At 37.6% G+C, this 13,762-nt stretch overlaps 1 protein-coding gene across 1 annotated transcript; it reads left to right on the top strand.

The window, feature by feature from the left end:
* The first annotated feature begins 2,819 nt into the window (after positions 1 to 2,819).
* On the top strand, positions 2,820 to 4,528 carry LOC130472166 (uncharacterized). Its single transcript, XM_056842639.1, has 3 exons — positions 2,820 to 2,975; positions 3,939 to 4,163; positions 4,245 to 4,528. The coding sequence occupies exons 1-3, from the start codon at positions 2,820 to 2,822 to the stop codon at positions 4,518 to 4,520; spliced, it is 657 nt and encodes a 218-aa protein (XP_056698617.1). The 3' UTR covers positions 4,521 to 4,528.
* The last annotated feature ends 9,234 nt before the right edge of the window (positions 4,529 to 13,762 follow it).

The following is a 13,762-nucleotide window of genomic DNA, read 5'->3' as shown; positions in this document are numbered from 1 at the left end:
ACGGTGAGCCGAAGACTCAGTAACGAACTATTCTAGCAACGTAAATTCATTTCAATTCATTTTATTTAATAACACAGGGAGAATAGAATAATGTAAAACATTTTATAAAATCCTTTATTTAATTCATTTTCAACTTTAGGGTGCACATGCTAGTCGTGGCAAGTATGACATGGTGGAACGTCTTCCACGATGGACCGCTGTCCATAAACATGGGGCCTTGGCCCGAAAACATGAGAGCCTTGGCTCAATGGGCGGATGCCCCATGGGTACATGCATGACCGAGAATCGTAACCCGTGAACATATACTGCCAAACGGACTAGGAATTTCACTTTCATTTATCATGTTTCGTTTAATTTTACATTTTAGCCTTTTTACTTCAGTAGAAGTAACATAATTCCTTTAGATCATGAGATCATGATAAAACATCATTTAGATCCTGGGATCAATAAAATATCATTTCTTTCCTGGCATCATAGAGACATCATTTCATTCATGGTTTCTTATAAAGATCGTTTCATAAGAATTTCAATCAATTATATTATAATAAATAATTCAATCAAATCACATTTCATTTCCCGCAATTCATAAAACATGTCAAAGCATTCAATTAATAAATAAATCATAACATTGTAATCTCATAAACGCATTTATAAGGGAATTGCGGGTACTAGCAATAGCCGTTACCTCACTTCCACGATTTTGCTAAGGATTTTCGTTGGTTCGTTCGTCCTGAGCTCCGAGTCCGAATTCTTTCAAAAGATTAAATTATTGAATTAATATTAAAACGATAAATATTGTAAAATCAATATTTCTAAATAAGTTTTAGTTGATAAATTCATAAATTAATTAAATAAAGTTTATAATCAAATTCAAGTTTTAAGGGAATACATGTGTTAGTAGTTTAAATTTGAAAATAATAATAATGCTAGATAGTTCTTAAATTTAATTGCATAAAATAACACTCATTGGAATGAAATAGCAAAAATCAGAAATTTTAATAAGAAGAATTGGGCCTAAGTAGAATTTGGACTTACTTTGAGTTATTAAGCAAACCAAAGTTCCAAAGTTGGAACTTGGTTTCACGCACAAGGCAGAGCAGGCACGAAGGAGAGAAACAGGAGGGTGAAGCAGCGGAGGGAGAAGAGATGGAGGGCGGCGGCTGGGTGGTTCTGGGCGGCGCAATGCGCTGGTGATGGTGGTGGCAGGGAGGTGCGGTGTCGACTGGAGTGGCTTCGTGGAAGAGAGAGGCGGAGGGAGTTGGGCGCAGAGGAAAGGGACGACGAAGGGGAGGTTGGGCGCGGGGGAAAAGGGACGGCGAAGGGTGGTGCACTAGTAGAAAAACATTCATTTGCTGCCATGATTTTGCTGCGTTAATTACTTAACGCCTCTAACTAAACGACAAATTCGAAGAATCAGTTAAAAATTAACACTTTGCGGCGTTATTTACTATTATGACGCAGCAAATTAATAAAAAAATAAACGTTTTGCGGCGTGGCTCCTTTTAACGCCGCAAAGTTGTCACCTGTCCCCCACCCAGAGACACGCGTATTAACCCCATATTTTTGGAGCCAGCTGCTTCTCTCTTTCGTCTCTTTCGTTTGGCTTGTCTCACTTCACAGAAACACCAACACCTTCTTCTTCCTTCATACGACTGACCCTGACCTACTCTCTTCACCACCGAATTTCGCCGGAAAACTTAAGCTCCACCGCCGCCGTGGTCATTCGAACTCATCTCCGCCGCCGCCGTTCTCAATTGAGGTAAATTATGCTTCCACTGCTCCTCCTCATCCTTGCCGTTTTTTCGTTTAATTGCTCTATTCCCCCTCATATCAGTCTCGCAATTAACATGAATTGTGTTTGAATTATCTAATTAGTACTCTCTTGCTCTGTCCTCTCCTCTCCTCTCTCCCCTGAAACTGTAAATTAATTAACCCTAATTTTCAATGTCAAATTTTGGCTTAATAGAACATTAAAAATGCCTAAACTTTATCTCTGATTGTATCCTACAAATTTGGTATTGGTTCAGGCTCAAGACTAAGAAACTTGAAAATTTACCTAGTGACTGCAGCTTCTCTTGTAGCCCCTGAGCTGGACCGACTTCCTCGCTGTCTTTGAATATGTAAACCCGTAAAGGTTGTTTCTAGACTCTGTACTCAGATTTTAATTTCCTTTAACTCTTTCAGGTTAGCATTTTCTCTTATATATATGGCTTTTTGCATATTTTCAGTTGTGCTTGGAATTGGGGAACTTGCTGATTCATCTTTCTAGAGATAATATTTCTCACTGAAGAGGTAATTGACTGTTGAGGATTGCATCGTTATTTTGATTAAATAATGTAAAGCACTTATATACCGTTGTATTCACGCATATCTCTGCTTGTCAAGTTGAATACTCTAGCAGAAAATTGATTTCAATTTGTACTTCAAAAGTAAAACTTAGATTGACTGAATGCTACACTGAAATTGCATATTCTGTTTTGTATTATCCTTTTTAGTTTCGCTATTGTACTAAAGTTAAAAGATTCAAATTTTGCAGAGCTATGGCTAGAAATGGGGATGAATCTGATGAAGAAACGCCAGAAAAAGATAAGGACTATGATGCCTTGAACGAGAAAGACCAAGGTGAACCAGAAGATATAGCTAATGACGAGTATTTGCGTCGACTTGATGAGTTTGAGGAGCTGGCTGATGCTGCTGCCCTTCTCGGAGTTGATAATAATCATCCTACAGAGGAGTCAGGTAGCAAGAAAGGCAAGGGTAGGGGAAGGGGGTCAGGAAAAGCTAGGGGTCCGACAAAAGGGCTAGGAAAGACCGGGCCCATGTTCCTGCAGTTTGACAGCCTTTTGCGTCCATCCGGCAAATGGAGATTGAAGTATGGTCAACAGATCGGTTTGTGTAGTCGCAAGTTGAATATTAATTGGGATTGGCCAAGTGTTAGTCAAGGTTTAAGGAGTAAATTATGGGAGGACACAATGGTAAGTGCTAAAATTATTCTTTTTTTTCATTTTTCTATACCTACTGCCTTTATTTTTTGAAATTTTAAACAGCCCGGTCGTTGGTTTCTACTTGATTTAGTGTGATTTTGTAGAAGTTGGGAAGGTTTGGGGTTATTTTTTATTCATTTTGCCTTTGGTTTCTGTTGAGCTGCTTAGAATATGTTAGCTGGTTTTTCTGTTTCAGCTGGCATGATCATTGTCCAGCGATTCTTTTGATGTTTGGGCTACATGTTGAGTGAGCATACTTGCTTCTACTTGACATGCTCTTGGCAATTAATGCTGTCGGTGTAGTTTAAGGCTTGAGATATAGGGGCAGCAGGTTCATCTAGTTCAGTAGTTTAGTTATTTGTTTTGTTCACTCACATCTGTATTACTGGTTCATCTGTCAGTGTTGTTTAAGGCTTGAGATATAGGGCAGCAGTGTCACATTAGCTTTGGATTACTGGTTGATTATTTAGGACAAATCAGGATTTGTAGTTTAGTTTTAGTACAGCTGATGGTTGCTGTTAATTCATTATCTGAGTGTTTTAGTTTTTGTCTCGTGTTCTAGGTCTGTTTAGAAACTACAGTTGTATATCGTGTATTCCAGCCTCATTCTTCAGCAGGGCCTCATTCTAGCATGCAGGTCGCGGTCCTTAACAGTCCTTGTCCATGCCTAGCCCGGCCACTCTGTTTTGTGTCAGGCCCTGCTGGGTTGAGTAGTTCAGCTAGTTGAGTAGTTCAGTAGTTCAGCTAGTTCAGTAGTTCGGCTTTAGTAGGGCAGCAGGTTCAGCAGTGAACCTGGTTCAGTAGTTCAGCTAGTTTAGTAGGTCAGCTAGTTCAGTAGTTCAGCCTGTATTTCAGCTAGTTCATTAGTTCAGTAGTTCGGTAGTTCAGCCTGTATTTCAGCTATTTCAGACTGTATTCCTGCCATGTCTTGATTGTTTTGTTTTAAACGTGCAGGCAAGATTCCACCTTGAAGATGATCCAGTAATCAAAAAGAATTTCCTCTCTAGTGTAGCTAAGAGATTCAGGGACTTCAAGGGAAAGCTAGTGAGTGGCCATATTATTTTTACAAGAAAGTTGAGCAAAAATGAGGTCAATCGTCAACCATATGAGATTTGGAAAAACATCCAACGAGAAGATTGGGAGACATTTAAAAAGTCAAAAACATCTGACATAGCAGTGGTAAGTTTATATTTCACTATTTTGTATGATGTGTATAATTGGCTATGGTATGAAACTAACGTAAAAATTTATGTTTGTTAGCTTAAGCGTCAAAAGGCCCAAAAGAGTGCAAAATCGAATGATAATCCTCATCACTTGGGACAATATAACTATGAGGATGCTCGGAAAATATGGATCCACGAGGGCTTTTACCCAAATTCTGAACAAAATCGAGGTGATGATTGGTATTGTTCAATGCATAAGAAAGACAAAAAAACAGGAAAAAGATATATCCCAAAGCCCAAAACGAAGGCAATTGCTGACAAATATATAAGTAATTCAATTCTTGTGATTTTCTATATGCGGCCCACGAGATAAAGTCTAGTTCATAATGTGATACACTGAATGATAATGGAGTTAATATCTTGCCACTTATTATATGAACTAGAGCCTGTGATCGATACTTTTTTTAAATCAATGGTGCTTATAGTGCTTTCTTTGTTGGTTTGCTTGTGTATAAGTTTTGATGCCTATTCTTTTATATAACAACTATGAACAGCTGGAGATTAAAGAAAAGCAAGCAAAAGGGGAATTTACTCCACATCGGAACCAAGATGCCTTATCCGAGGCTCTTGGGAAGTCAGATCATTTGGGCCGGGCACGTGGATTTGGAGGGGTGAATGTCGGGGTCAAAAGGGCGTTTGGAAAGGCAACATCAAAGCCTAAGTCTGATCATGAGACAATAAAAGCACAACTTCGGGAGGAACTTCGGGAGGAAATGAGAGAAGAGTTAAAGGCTAGCATGAAGGCCAATCTCCCTTCCATTTTAGAATCTATGGGTTTAAGTACCACATTGCCTTCAACAACTCCTTCGAACCACTCTCAACGTTCACCACCCAGGCAAATTGAGCTACCCCATTAGAAGGCTCTGCCATCTGAGTTGGAGGAGGTTCTGCCGCCCTTCGAGGTAACTTATCACTCACTGAATGTCTATTATGAGCTTATGCATACAGATTCTAGCTTTTTCTAGACTCAAGATTTTCATAGCTAGAGTAATGCCCGGTTTTTTGAGCTATACGAGAACCACTACACTGCAGCACTGATCCACTTGTCTACTGCACAGCAGCACTGCACCACTGCATCACAGCATCATTGCACTGCTGTCCTGCTGTGCATTGCACTGCTTGCAGTAGGACAGCAGTGCAGTGCACAGTAGGACAGCAGTGCAGTGCTGCTACAGGACAGCAGTGCAGTGCTGCTACAGGACAGCAGTGCAGTGCTGCTACAGGACAGCAGTGTAGTGATGCACATGTCCGGAAAACTGACCAAGTTGTTCAGCAGCCAATGCACTGAGAGTGGAACTTTAATCCAATTCACAAAGTTCTGTTAAAAATTGAGCATTAGGCGCCGTATCATACAAGTTAAAGTTATAGAATCCCAATACACAAACATATCCCAAAATTCCGACTTAATTAGAAAAAAAATCTAATATATGTGTCTAGGAATCAAATTCACATTGCAAATCTGATGCCATTCTGTTGTTAGTTCTGGTCAACAGGGTTGACTTTTTTGAGGTTCAGGTCAAAGTTGACCAGAGTTGACTTTTTCAAGAATCTAGTCAAAGTTGACCAGTGTTGAAGTGCAAATGTTTTGCCTTATTTTGTGTAAACTTATTTGAAGTTTACTTATCTCTAATATATATGTCTAATGTGATAAAAATCCTTACCCAGGTAGAAACTACATGCCAACTTCTACTTAAAGACCCGGAATCTGGAGCAATGTATGATATGGCGAGTGCTACCGCATATCCACCTCGTGAGAATGAAGTTTGTCACACTGTACCGTTACTTCCCGGTCATTTGAAGGTGAAAATTCAGAAAGTGCCAGATGAATTCTTGGGCTTGCCACTTCCTGTTCCTTTTCCGGCGTTCGAAATTGAGGCAATGGAGAATGCTATTGGTACATATGTGCAATGGCCTACTACATTAATTAGGTTTTCAGTTGAGGTAATAAGATTCTAATTGTATTTATTCAATTATATGTATTTCATATTCACCAATCATGTTATCGATTATAGTTTATATTCTTTGATTTTAATCTAAGTTCACTGGTTAGAGTTGGGAGCAAAAACGACTATAACGGTCAAAATATGACCTATAATGATCATTAAAGCCTTAAACGTGCATAACTTGACCAAAGTAGATGGGAATGAGTCTAAGTAACCTAATACTAAGTATATTAAACATTTAAAGGGTTTAGAATACCAATCTAAGTTCACGGGTTAGAGTTGGGAGCAAAAACGACTATAACGGTCAAAATATGACCTATAATGATCATTAAAGCCTTAAACGTGCATAACTTGACCAAAGTAGATGGGAATGAGTCTAAGTAACCTAATAATAAGTATATTAAACATTTAAAGGGTTTAGAATACCAATCTAAGTTCACGGGTTAGAGTTGGGAGCAAAAACGACTATAACGGTCAAAATATGACCTTTATTGATCAATAAAGCCTTAAACGCGCATAACTTGACCAAAGTAGATGGGAATGAGTCTAAGTAACCTAATACTAAGTATATTAAACATTTAAAGGGTTTAGAATACCAATCTAAGTTCACGGGTTAGAGTTGGGAGCAAAAACGACTATAACGGTCAAAAAATGACCTTTATTGTTCAATAAAGCCTTAAACGCGCATAACTATACCAAAGTAGATGGGAATGAGTCTAAGTAACCTAATACTAAGCATATTAAACATTTAAAGGGTTTAGAATACCAATCTAAGTTCATGGGTTAGAGTTGGGAGCAAAAACGACTATAACGGTCAAAATATGACCTTTATTGATCAATAAAGCCTTAAACGCGCATAACTTGACCAAAGTAGATGGGAATGAGTCTAAGTAACCTAATACTAAGTATATTAAACATTTAAAGGGTTTAGAATACCAATCTAAGTTCACTGGTTAGAGTTGGGAGCAAAAACGACTATAACGGTCAAAATATGACCTATAATGATCATTAAAGCCTTAAACGTGCATAACTTGACCAAAGTATATGGGAATGAGTCTAAGTAACCTAATACTAAGTATATTAAACATTTAAAGGGTTTAGAATACCAATCTAAGTTCACGGGTTAGAGTTGGGAGCAAAAACGACTATAACGGTCAAAATATGACCTATAATGATCATTAAAGCCTTAAACGTGCATAACTTGACCAAAGTAGATGGGAATGAGTCTAAGTAACCTAATACTAAGTATATTAAACATTTAAAGGGTTTATAACCGTAAGGCACACAGAACACCTAACTATAAACAGGCTGGAAAACTACAGAAACTATAACAGCAAATATGAATCTTTGCTAAATCCTCTGACAAATGGTAAAATCATATGTCAAGCATTTCATTCTTGCATGAAACTAGAGCTTTTCAGCATAACATCGTCGCACATTCTGCTTTATCCCGTTACTAGAGACACTGGATAAGTTGACAACTTGACATGGGCATCAGTATTGAATCTAACCGAAGATAACTAATTTTATGATGTATATATTATTTTGTTAGGTTTGCACATCAATGAGTGGAGATCCTTTCACCGATGAGCAAATTGATGAAATACGAGACAAATGGGCATCATACTTCACCGAACATTGTGTGTAATTAACGCTTCATCGATCTCTTTTTGTGGATGTTTCATGCTATTAAAATCATATATAATTGCCTTATTATATTTTTGGTGCAATTTTGTAACGTGTGAAGTGTAAAAGATATATTTATTATAGACTTGAAACTATTTAGGTGGTTTATTTTGTAAACATATGATGGTTAACTTATATGTAAAAATCAAAGTTTCTTGGAAGTTATTGATAGTTGATGACACTTTTGAACGTTGTATAAATGTGGCGTGAGTACAGGTTTTATATTTTTGGGATTGTTTAGTTCACAAAAAATATATTATTTATTAAAAAAAAATTACAAATTATTTGCGGCGTATAAACTCCCGCAATTTTACCAAAGTTTGAGGCGTTCAGGTAGAAACGCCGCTATAGAATTCATATAATTTGAGGCGTTTTTTTTAATAGCGCCGCAAATGAATGATTGATTTGAGGCGTTAAAAAACGCCGCAAATCAATACCATTCATTTGCTGCCACTCTATTTGCTGCTACGCCTAAAACGCCGCAAATCAATATAAAAGTGACGCCTCAAATCAATATTTTTCTACTAGTGGTGGTGCGGGTTGTTGGGGTTGCCGGAGAAATAAGGCGGTGGTGGTGGCGGTAAGTGGTGGTGGCAGTAGGTGGCAAGAGTGGTGGTGGTTTTAGGAGGTAAATTAGAAATTTAAAAATAAAAAATTTAAATTGAAATTGTTAATCTGATTTGGGTTGCATTTGGGGATGATTGAACAACTATTTATAGTTGCTTGAGTGCTCCATTGATGCCACAAATCAGCTTGAATGTATTGACAAGTGGAAGAGATTGAATCAAAGAAATTGATGAATAAGATGAGCTATTCTAGTTCTAGATTTCCAGATATTCAAGTAGGTTTGATGAGTAAGGTTTGAATTGAAATATGGTGGTGACAAGTAGATTGAGTTGCCTTGAGGTGGTGACAAGTAGAAAGTGGAGCTTTTGACTCTCATGGCCAAAGTGACGTGAGGAAGAAGAAGAAAAGAGAAGGCTGACTTTGTATCATTTAGATGCTAATAAGGGTAGTTTAGTAACTTTTGAGCTAATTTTCAGAATTTAATTACTAATAACCGAAATTAAAATAACAATTTTGACTAAATTAATTTCTGAAAATAATATTTATAAAGTGTTAATAATTAAATTTAGTTTCCGAATAAGTCGCTAACGAAAACGTTATTTTAAAATATTTTATAAGTTACGAAATATTTAAAACGTAATTATTCTCGAAAATACGAATTGAAATTTTATAATCTAGAAAATAAATCGTGAAGTAATATTAAAAGTTAAAACTTTTGTTAATAAAATGTGACATTACGATTTAAAACGAATTTTAAGCGAAAAAAAAAATTAAACTTAATTAATCGAGTTTTGAAATTCCGGGGTATTACACATGGGTACAAATGCGAATTCTCAATTGTTCCCTCTTGGTTTTTCTATTGTTGAAAGTGAAAATGGTGAGAGTTGGAAATGGTTCATGAAATGCATTCGGCATTTAGTTACTCAGAGGGAAGGTTTGTGTGTCATTATTGATAGACATGCAGGGATTTTGCAAACAATGAATGAGGTCAATAGTGGGTGGGAGGAGTCGCGTGCCCACCATCGTTTTTGTACTCGTCACCTTGCCTCCAATGTCAACACTCAGTTCAAGAATGCTTATGTGAAGAACCTTTTCGGAAAAGCCGCAGATACTCGTCAAAGAAAGACGTTTGATTACTACTTGGGAAGAATTGGTGAATTGAATGTTGAAGCTCGTCAGTACTTGATGGATATTTCTTCTCATCCGTGGTCGATCCACCATGATGGTGGTTTTAGATATGGCGTGAAAACCACAAACATGTCCGAAGCTTTTAATGGGGTGATGAAAGGTACTTCATTTTTTGCCGATAACCGCCCTTGTTCGGATGACGTTTTACCGAGTGAACTCACGATTTCTTTGAGAAGGTCACAACAACAATTGAAATGAACATGGCAAAATCTGGTGCCCACGAGGTCCAAGTCTTTGATCATGAGATGGGGCTATTTGAGGTTACAACTGGACGAGGAGGCAGGGCTTCGGATAAAGGTGGTAACGTACACACTGTTAACCTTGTAGCCAAAACTTGCACTTGTGAGAAATTAAAAATCTACAAGTTGCCATGCTCCCATGTGCTTGCGGTTTGTCGTTCTCGCAGCTTATCTTATGCTGCTTTCGTTGATCCTTTCTTTACCACTGTCGAGTATAGGCAAACATACTTGAGGAGCTTTCATGCACTTCCTGATGTTCCCTATTGGTCTCCTTATACTGGGGTGAGTATAGTTGTTGATGCTAGTAAACGGCGTGGTGTGGGACGCCCAAAGTCGTCTCGATACCCTAATGAGATGGATTCGAGTGCTCGACGCAGTGTCAATATAAAATCATGTTGCATTTGTCGAAAACAAGGGCATAATAAGAAAACTTGTGCAGCTAGGGGTGGTGTTGGATCATCGGGGTAATAAACTCTGTTTATGTTCTAAGTTATGTTCTGAGTTTAATTTTTGTGCATATATATCTTTTGACGTGTGATTTTACTAATTCTAATAAACTTATTTTTCAGGTCTCATGGAGCCGACGATCCATCTCGGCCCATGTGATACTTCGGTTTTGACGTTGCAGGCGGAGCATAGGAGTGAGGATGTGTCGGGAGCACGTGCTTGGTTTAGGAGACTGGGTGATACATGATCGAGTCTTAGAGCATGTTAGGTTAGCAGGGTTCTATGGTGTTCATAGATTGGTTGGTGGTGGATTAGCCTTAGATAGGTCTTTAATCACAACATTGATTGAGAGATGGAGACAGGAGACGCACACTTTTCATTTGGCTGTTGGTGAGGCTACTATTACTCTACAGGATGTCGCTGTTTTGTTGGGGCTTAGAGTTCATGGGGCTCCTGTCACAAGGGATGGTACTAGGGTGTGGTCAGATTAAGTCGAGGAGTTGTTAGGGATACGACAAGAGCCTGGTGATGATGCAAAACCTGTTCCCCAGGGCTCATCATTGAGGATAACTTGGTTGAGGCGACACTTTAGTCAGGGCCCCCCTGATGACGCTGCTGATATTGTTTATGAGAGGTTTAGCCGAGCATATATTCTTGCACTTATGGGGTCCATTTTGTTTGCTGATAAGAGCGGTGATGCCGTGCAGCTCGTTTACTTGCCATTGATTCGCGACTTGGTTAGTGTTGGGACATACAGCTGGGGGAGTGCGACCCTTGCTTATTTGTATCGACAGATGTGTCGAGCCGTTTGTAAACGAGCCCGTGAAATTGGTGGTCCACTTATACTTCTGCAGTTATGGTCAAGGGAGCATACTCACATTGGTCGTCCGAGGATTTCGAGAGTCCGCGATCCTCCACTTCCCGACCCAGAGCATCCTATTGAGGTCGACGACGATCCATCTATTCTTGGTTCTCAGCATCAGCGTGGAGTGGACCCCTTAGCATGTTGGTAACTAATTTGTTTAACTATTCATTACTACTTCGATAAATCAAGTAATTTGTTAAAACTTTACTTTACTAACAATTTACTTTACTTGTTTTGTTGGTTGGCTTAGGGTTCACTTTTCATGTGGCCATACAGCTAGTGGACTCCCTTTCTTTAGGGATGCACTTGACCATCAAAAGGAGACACAAGTATTTAATATCTCACCTTACTAATTACTCAAGTGCTTCTTTTGTTTCAAGTTAGGTCAACTTTGGTCATTTTTGGTCAATGTAGGTCAATTAAAGTCAACTAGGTCAACTTTGGTCTAAATTAGCCTAAATTCAACTGAAAAAGCATAAAATGACCTAAATTCAACTAAAATAGCATAAATTGACCTAAATTCAACTAAAATTGCCTAAATTCAACTAGTTAGGTCAACTTTGGTTAATTTAAGTCAAGTAGGTCAACTTTGGTCTAAATTAGCCTAAATTCAACTAAAAAAGCATAAAATGACCTAAATTCAACTAAAATAGCATAAATTGACCTAAATTCAACTAAAATGTCCCAGATTCTGCGCTAGGTCAACTTTGGTCAATTTAAGTCAACGTTGGCCAACTTTGTTCAAAATTGTGATTAATTCAACTAAAAAAGCATAAAATGACCTAAATTCAACTAAAATAGCATAAAGTGACCTAAATTCAACAAAAATGTCCTAAATTCAACTAGTTAGGTCAACTTTGGTCAATTTAAGTCAACGTTGGTCAACTTTGGTCTAAATTGGCCTAAATTCAACTAAAATAGCATAAAATTGCGTAATTGTACCTAAAATAGCATAAAATTGCCTAAATTTACCTAAAATACCTAAATATGTCAACGTAGGTGAAGTTAGGTCAATTTAGGTCAATTAACGTCAATTTGAGCTCGCTCGATTCTATTTAGGTGAAGTTAGGTCAATTTAGGTCAACTTAGGTCAATTAAGTCAACTAACGTCAATTTGAGCTCGCTCGATTCTATTTAGATGAAGTTAGGTTAATTTAGGTCAATTTAGGTGAATTTGGGTCAACGTTGGTCAACTTAGGTCAATTTGACCTCGTTCGTTCAAATTCACCTTAAATTGTCTTAAATACCCTCCATTCACCTTAAATGACATATAATGGCCTAAATTCACCAAAATTGCCAAAAATGCCTTAATTCAACAAAAATTGCCTAAATTCACCAAAAATTGCCTAAATTCACCAAAAATCGTCTAAATTCAACTAGAATAGCATGAAATGGCCCAAATTCACCTAAATCGCCTTAAATAGCTTAAATTCACCTAAAATAGCCTTAAATAGGTTAAATTCACCTTAAATGGCAAATAATGGCCTAAATTCACCTAAAATCGCCTTAAATATATAGCTTCAATTCACCTTAATTAGCCTAAATCCACCAAATATAGCCTAAATACACCTAACATAGTCTAGAATAGCTTGCATTCACCTAAAATAGGCTAAAATAGCTTAAATTCACCTAAAATGGCATATAATGGCCTAAATTCACCAAAGATTGCCTAAAAAGGCTTAAGTTCACCTAAAATACCTTAAATTCACCTAATATTGCTTAAAAAGGCTTAAATTCACCTAAAATTGTCCAAAATAGCCTAAAATAGCCTTAATTCACCAAAAATTGCCTAAATTCACCAAAAATCGTATAAATTCAACAAGAATAGCATGAAATGGCCTAAACTCACCTAAAATCGCCTTAAATAGCTTATATTCACATAAATTAGCCTAAATCCACCAAATATAGCCTAAATACACCTAAACTAGCTTAAATTCACCTAACATAGTCTATAATAGCTTCAATTCACCTAAAATAGCCTAAAATTGCTTAATTTCACCTAAAATATTCTAAAATAGCCTAAATTCACTTAAAATAGCCTTAAATAGTTTCAATTCACCTAATATAGCCTAAAAAGCTTAAGTTCACCTAAAATAGCTTAAATTCACCGATTATAGCTTAAAAAGGCTTAAATTCACCTAAAATGGTCAAAAATAGCCTAAAATAGCCTTAAATTTCTTAATTTCACCTAAAATAGCCTAAATACTCACTTTTTACTCATTGTAGATGACTTGGCATCCATATTCAGAGACGGTGCTTAGTTTACTACCCGAGATTTGTAGATGTGATAGAGATATATGGCGCTCAGTTGCACCGTTGATTTGCTTTGACATTGTTGGGTACCACTACCCAAATCGAGTGATGCGTCAGTTTGGATTGGAACAGTCATTTCCCGTTGCGTGTGACACGAGTGTTGATCTTCATAATGTGGATCGACGACACAAAAACAAGAAGTTTGAAGAGATGCATCGCAAATATGTGGAGGAGTGGCGTGATCGTGAGAGTCGGATTGTTCAAGGCACTCCTTTCACCGGTCATCATGAGAGGATGAAGGAGTATATGGATTGGTATTGTAGCATCATCAGACTTAGGGGTGTTCATTACCGGGTACCCGGCTTTT

Source organism: Spinacia oleracea, chromosome 4 (assembly GCF_020520425.1).
Source record: "Spinacia oleracea cultivar Varoflay chromosome 4, BTI_SOV_V1, whole genome shotgun sequence".
NCBI classification, from domain to species: Eukaryota; Viridiplantae; Streptophyta; class Magnoliopsida; order Caryophyllales; family Amaranthaceae; genus Spinacia; species Spinacia oleracea.
This window is presented reverse-complemented; position numbering and strand designations above follow the sequence as displayed.